The 7,746-nt window shown below is 46.3% G+C and overlaps 1 protein-coding gene across 1 annotated transcript; it reads right to left on the reverse strand.

The window, feature by feature from the left end:
• Positions 1 to 80: 80 nt before the first annotated feature.
• On the reverse strand, positions 81 to 2,364 carry LOC125386772. Its single transcript, XM_048413903.1, has 3 exons — positions 2,233 to 2,364; positions 295 to 1,116; positions 81 to 155 (listed from the first exon to the last, which is right to left on the reverse strand). Exons 1-3 carry the CDS (start codon positions 2,362 to 2,364, stop codon positions 81 to 83), a joined length of 1,029 nt encoding a protein of 342 aa, XP_048269860.1.
• Between the last annotated feature and the right edge of the window lie 5,382 nt (positions 2,365 to 7,746).

Genomic DNA, 7,746 nt, shown 5'->3' on the forward strand with positions numbered 1-7,746 from the left:
TGGGTATCGATGTCCCTCGTCGTCTGCCAGTTGTTTGAGACACCGAATGGCTAGATAGGGGGCCGCTGACAGCCCGAATGTCACTGTGTTAAGTTGATAGGTGTCAACTTCTCCGTCAGAGTTGCGCCACAAGATTTGTTGGAATTTCCGATCCTCTGGACGCACAAGAAATTGTCGATACATCTTTTCGACATCGCCTGTAATGACATACTGATGAAAACGAAATCTTAAAAGGATAAGAAATATGTCGTCTTGTAGTTTCGGTCCCGTATGAAGTACGTCGTTTAATGAAACTCCGGTGGTGGTTGGTGCAGATCCGTCAAACACAACTCGGAGTTTTGTAGTCCGGCTGGATTCTTTGATCACGCCGTGATGTGGCAGAAAATATCCGTCGTCCGTGCAGTGGTCCGTGGTGATCTTCGTCATATGTCCTAATTCCAAGTATTCTTGTATTACGGCGTGATAGTCGGCTTCGAATTGTTTGTCTCGTTGGAATCGACGGCAGAGGGAAGTGAGTCGCTTCATTGCCATGGCTTTCGAAGATCCAAGCGGAGGAGTTGTTTCGTTGAATGGGAGAGCGACAACGTATCGCCCTTCGTTGTTGCGTTGAACGTGATTTCGAAAGTGCTCCTCGCACTGTCGTTCCGATTCCGAAATTCGTGCGGTGGGCGGTCCCTCGTCGATTTCCCAAAAACGGGCGAGGTCCGCCTGTAAAGCCGTCGTGGAGGTGTGAAATGCGAATGCTAATGATTGTGAGGTTGGGCTCCCCCCGATGACCCATCCGAATCTCGTCTTTTGCAGACGCAAGTCGGGCCCGTTTGCTTGACTGATATCAAGTTGGCCGACACAGAGTGATGCTAGTGTTGGTCCGGCGCTCAACAATATTTCGATCGGAGCAGGTCTATGGAATCTTGGATCGGCTAATTGGAGATTCCTAGGTATCTGTATCGTTGAGCGATCTACGGGTTGGTTTGGGACCCAAGACGCGATAGTCGGTATGATCAGAAACGTCAAGTTGCGTTCGTATGTGCCGTCAATAGAGGTGATCGTGGCCGTGATGTAGCGTTTCGAGGTCGTCGATAACGTGTTGAGTGCTCCGATTGGGACCGAACATTTCTGTTGATTGAGTTTTAATGAGTTAGCGAGCCTTTCGGTGATAAAGTTCATGCTAGAGCCGGTATCTAGCAGAGCTCTACAACGAACTGGTTGAATTTCATTATTCAAGATGTTGACCTGCGCTGTGACTAACAAGTCGTGTTGCAATTGTTCAAAAGGGAGCGGGGTCGATGAGTCCGTTTTCTGTGGTTCGGTCCCTAACAGGCTCGTCTGATGACGTCATTGTTTTCCGTGTCGTTTAGGGCTGGACGATATGGTCGATCCCGATGCCGACGATCGCGGTAACCGAGATTCGCGTTTCGGGGATGTTCGCGGAGACGTTCGGGGAGACTCTTGGCGAGAATCTCGACGAGACGCTCGGGGAGACGTTCGGGGAGACGTTCGGGGAGACGCTCGGGGAGACGTTCGGGGAGACGCTCGGGGAGACTCTCGGCGAGAATCTCGGCGAGAATCTCGGCGAGAATACTGGCGAGACGCTCGGGGAGACGAAGATGAGCGCCTCGAACGATGTGACGAACGCGGGGACGGTGAACTGGGCGAAGATCGACCGCTGGATGATCGGTCGCTCGACGATCGGCCGCTCGATGTTCGGTCGACACGTGTTCGTGTTTTGCTATGCCCCTGGTCTTGATGCAGGTACGTGTGATGTCGCTGTCTACAGATGCGACATGATCCCGCGGAGCATTGAGTGAGAGCGTGTCCCTTGCCTAAACAATTGGTACAGAGCGACGCCCTTTTGGCGATTTCCAGGCGTTCTTTGGGCGTCTTCGTTTTGAAGACATGGCAATTCCATAATTTGTGTTGTCCGTGGCAGTTCGGACACAACAACGTATTGTGTGTAGTTACGAATGTATAACTTCGCGGCGCGTCCTGTCGCCGACGGTCGTGTTGCTCGGACGCCCCCCTTTTGACGGTTAATGATGAGCATGCTCTGTCGCTATTCGTCCGTGTTTTCAAAAAATCCACTAAATGCGTATATGGCGGCAATTTCTTGTCCGGTAGGGTATGTTGCCATTCGCGAACGACGGCTGAGGGTAACTTCGACGTGACAAGCTTTATGAGAAAGGCGTTTGACGTGACTGGGTCCCCGAGTCTTTCTAACGCTTGAAGATGTACTTTGACTGTCTCGATAAGATCGTCTATGGCTTCGGGTGTTTCTTTAGTTATTCTGGGATAGTCGAGAATCAGGTCCCAGTGACGCATGCAGATCTGGCGGTGGCAGTCGAATTTTTCCCTAAGAGCGTCCATGGCGATTGCGTAATTTGCGTCGGTGATGGGTAATGACTGTATGCTTCGCGCGGCCCAGCCAGTCAGGGCTGTTCGGAGATGATGAAATTTCTGAACCGGTGCTAAATTTTCATTTCTATCTATCGCTGATGAGAAGGCATCGTGAAACGAATGCCAATCCTCGAGGGCGCCATCAAATGTAGGTATGCGAACCTCCGGTAGTTTAAGCGGTGCGGACTCGCGGCCGACGGCTGATTCGCCGCTTGTCGACTGTGACGGCGTGCTCCGTCGTGTATTGCTTAATTGTTTGGCTACTCGGCGTTGCAGCCTCTCGTATTCTTCCTCTAGCTCACTGCCGCGCGCGGTCTCTCCCTCGTCTAGAGTTACGATCTGGTATTGTAGTGCACGGATGTCCTTCTCGTAGGTTTCTAGACGGTCTTTAATGTGAAGCAAGTCGAACTCGTCCGGACAGCCTGATTGTTCAATGTCGCCCAGTTTTTTTGCGAGGCGTGTAAACTGGGCGCTACAGTAGCCCCGGCGACGACGCAAGTTGGCGAGCTCGTCTCCGGTTGCCATTATTTTTTATGTAATTGGTAATGAAATCGTTTGAACTTACTTCTGTTGGCGATTGTCCACTTTGTGGCGGGAGGCTGTGTGGTTGCGTTTCAACCACCGAATTATACCTCTTCAAAGGTGACGACCCTTTACGTTACTGACCTCGCTGGGGTGGTAACGCTTCTGCTGCTGGTTGTGTTGGATTCACGTGGCACTGTATGAGAGTGGGTGTCACTGGCGTGCACTTTTCACTTGACACAGAATCCGGCTCGAAGGACCATGTAATTTCGTACTATCGCGGGGAGACGCGGTCGTTAGAATACGCGTCAACGAGAGTCGTAAATTCCCGTTACGATTAGAATAATCGACACCACGAATAGTTCGATCCCCGTATTTCGGTTAGGATAATCGGGGTGGTTGATGCGGTATAACACTGAGAGTCACAGAATTATAATAATGTATATTTCCAACAACTAGTCTACACGATTGAAAAGATATAAACAATTAACAACTTTATCGCACGCAGATAATGTAAATGTATACAGTATCGAGCAAGGCTCTTACACTTGAAGTTAGTCTCTTGGTGGACGTAGCACGATATGATACTTAACAGAATAAGCGAATGTTTGGCAATGTGTAATGTTCGACGCGTCACAAGGAACTGATCCACTTTGGATGATTTCTTTGTCTCATCTTTAAGACGACCCCCACTATACTTAGGTCACGCCACCGCTCGCGCCTATGCTCACGTATGTCTATTCTTGCGTGGAAAACGTAACGGACCAAATTCGACGTTTCGAGAACTCGCTGCTTGGCAACAGCTATGCGCTCGTCGATACATTGTATATGATCCGGCGGTCAGATAAGACGATCTGACTGAGACATTGTAGGGCCGCGAGTGACGGTTAGAAAATACAGCCTGTGTTAAGCCTCGTGGCGTAACATAACCTAACAAACACGAGGATGGTACCCCGCTGGGGGTAGCCACCAACATGCTAATTTAACCGTTAAAAAATTCCACCAAATGTCCAAATTGGACAAATTGTGAATTTTAATAAATAAATAAAAAAAAAAAAGCAAGTATGTATCCCCTCCATAGTATGTATGTGAGCGTTGTATGATGGCCTAGAACTCCGTTGAGAAAAAAGAGAAGTGCAGTGTGAAATCTCGTGCCCTAGGCCTCCGGCGAGTAGCCCACGTGGCGAGCAGAGTTATGTGAATATTCTAATATTTTAGTATTCTAATACTAGGGAGGGGATACATACTTGTTTGTGTTTTCGCTCTACGTTCCCTCTCCCTCGCACGTACAATACAAATATACTACATATTCAACAAAGACCAATAGTGTTGAATCTACTGATTAGTAATGTTATCAAAAATTCCTTATTGACTATTTTTGACTAGTAGTTTTCTGAGTCCATGAGTCAACAGCTTATCACAGACAACGTAATTTTTCACGTGCGGATCCATGATCTTAAAAGTTATCAATCATTTATCAGTTATTTTGTTCATAAAAATAGTACATACAAGTTGTTATACTCCAAAATTTTATAGAAAATTGCTGTGCGACGACAGTATCTTCAAAATGATTAATAAGTACAATATTCTACGCTTATTACATTCGTTACGAAATAGTCGAATAAGTAGACAAATATCCTCGAACAATTGAGTACTATACAACTTTTTGTAACGAACTTTGCAACGAACGGCAGTTCACGTGGACAAAATTTTAAGTACTTTAAGTAATAACGTGTTAGTTTATTAAAGAGACGATGTTCTGTCGCGCAACACATCTGCACGCCATCCCGCGCGGCTTGCCAACCACCGGTCTACCTGCCGTCCTTCTAACACTCCATAGGCCCAAGGACCCACTATAAAGTTGCAATTCTAGCTGCATTGTTCACACACATGGTCTAAGCACATCTGTTTGCCAGAAGAGACTTTCTAATTCCAGAAGTATTTTCGGCCGGTTTTTAGAATTATGTGCTCTTAAGAATTACGAAGAAAGCGGAGATATACCTAACGAAAAATCTGAGTTTCCCTGTAAACAATGTCGCCTAGGACCCAAGTTGGTAGGAGGTTTCTTCCTCCTCTCTTCCTTCCTAACATTGGTCCCAACCAATCGACATCGCGGATTATTGCCCTCACTCTACTAACTAAAAATGTAAGCAACGAATCCGCGTTCTTCGTTCAAAGGGCACATCCATACCAAGCTTTCCTCCTTATTCACATTAGAATAAGCTTCAGAGTTTTCCATCGTCTCTCACGGTGACTAGAGTTCCTGCATTCCCTACAACTCTCACCGTTCCTATATCTCTCACATTTTCCTACCACAGTCAAAGATCTAACGCCTAACTTCTAACATTAAGTCTCATACCGTGCTAAGTTATTAAGTGATTATATCTATTCAATCGTGTATACTAAGTGTTGGAAATATAAACTTTAACTCTGTGAGCCACAGTGTTATCATACCTGAATCACCCCTATTATCTTAATCGAAATACGGGGATCGAACTATTCGTGGTGTCGATCATTCTAATCGTAACGGGAATTTACGACTCCCGTTGGCGCGTATTCTAACGACCGCGTCTCCCCGCGATAGCTCGAAAATACAGACGAGTAGTAAAAATGTAATAGTTAATTATGTTAAAATCATTTTAAGTACAAGTACAGAGATAGTGCATGTCGGTCGTAACCATCGCTCACTTGATTCTACCGTATGACTCGCTATGCTGCTCGCTTATTCTTCGCTATACTAATTCGCTCTAAAGACTCCTTTCCCTAGAGGGGATGTCCGTCTATTTATATTGTCCGATGGATTTACAGAAGGTCATATGTGGTTCCGGTTGACGATTATTCATAACAGCGATAATGTTTTTGTCCAAAGTTTGTTTATTCTTAAACCTTGCAAATCAAAACAGCGTTGATACTCTAAGGTACAACAATAAAAGTCACTCCCGATTCGAATCGTCCTATGACTCATGTGTCGCTACATATCCATGTTTATAAGAGCAGTAATAGGCCACCTACTTAGCCTTATCAGAAATTATTTTAGCTTCTTTTCAAATCACAGACGATGAGATCAAGGTTTTCGAAAACTTTATATGATCTTTGAAACGGTGTTCGGGATTTCCAGTGGCCGTTCGTTTATGCCTTGGATAGCACCTATCCGTTCTTTGAGAAATTTCGAATTACCTATCCTCCTCGAGCTGTAAATCTGATGATTCAGAGGTCAGGGAGAAACCTCAGGGAAAACCCCCGGTCGGGAAGGCACAATGCATGGACGAGACCCAACGGCTGATGGGGGAAATCAGCGACATACTAGGACAGTCACCAACAGAGCGTCGTACCGTGCGGGTGAAATACTTCACTCTCAACAAGATCTTACAACTGCTGTGTTCAAAACATCAAACTTTACTTTTATGCAATAACTTTACTTTTACTTTTATACACTAACAATCGATCTATTAAACCTCCTCCACCTTGAGTATTAAGTCATTCAAGGTACGCGATATCGACCAATCGGTTGGGCTTGGCCGGTCGCTCTTTAGTTGATAATTCGCAACAGACAGTATGCAAGATAACATCATAGATACAGATTTTCAGAATGTTGTCTCAAAATTTTCACATTATCTTAAAACTTGAGAATGAAATGACAACTATGGATATAATATTTCGATATGATTACAATAATAAAGCACTTCAATGAGGTTGAAAGAAGCGATAACTTTTTTTTTTTTGACGTGGAGGAAATCCGCACGGACACCCGAGTACCTGCGTCACCCTATAAGTCAGGGGGCCCCGGCCCCGGCCCCGTCCAACCAAACGTCCCAGTTTGGAAGGACGGCCTCGAGGACCCTTAGCCCCGGCGCGCCTGCTCTCATGCCGAGCCTGGCACGCCATCTGTCGAGCAGGGCCCGTCGAGCCCGACCCTCAACGTCGGCGCCCACCGGATCGACCTCGTCCGACAGACCCCGAGTGTGAAGGTAAATCTCGCGACACCTCAGTGCCTGCAGTTCGAACTGGGGGAACCCGGCGAGAACCGCCGCTGCTGCCGCAAAAATGGTGTGGAAGCCCCTCACTACCCTGATGGCCACCGTCCTGTGCAACCTTCTGACCTTCAGAAGACTGCGGCGGCTGGCTATCAGGTCCTCTGCCCAGATTGGAGCTCCATAGAGGAGCCTCGATCGCACCACGCCGGCGTACAGCCGGCGCACTCTGATGCCGGGCTAGCTGAACATGTACTGTAGAGATGCGTCGACATCTGGTAATCATTTTACCCGAAGAATAGGGTCTGCGTGTGGCGAGCTACAGGACAGAAACCGTTAGAATTGTCGTTTACACGCGTTTACTGTCGCGTGCCGCTATAACTATTTCTTTTAAGGAGAGCTATAGAATTACTCCATACCTTTGTTAGGTAAAAACGTTCATTCCTTGACCGCGGTTACGTTCGGCCACTGGTTATCGCCTCGAGCGCAAGTTCACTATCATAAATCCCGAACAAACACAGTCGGATTGAATGACGACAATTGCTTAATTACGGCTATGGTAGAATCTAGATTAAAGTGTTAAGGGACTTTCCCAAAATTCTAAAGGGAAGGCTCCGGTGTCCTTTCATCATCGACATATATATTATTATTTAAATATGTAGTATTATTTAAGTATGTATCAAATTTGATATTTCATCTTACCAATAATGGCACTAAAATCTCCATTTCTGTATGTCTCCTACTAAGGTCTGCGTGGGCTGCATGTAATTCGAAAAGAATCAGGCCTCGAATTCGATTTTCAGCTGAAGCAAAAAGCTCAAATTATACGTACTATTACTATCCGTACCAAGTGGATGAG

Source organism: Bombus terrestris, chromosome 17 (genome assembly GCF_910591885.1).
Source record: "Bombus terrestris chromosome 17, iyBomTerr1.2, whole genome shotgun sequence".
Taxonomy (NCBI): Eukaryota; Metazoa; Arthropoda; class Insecta; order Hymenoptera; family Apidae; genus Bombus; species Bombus terrestris.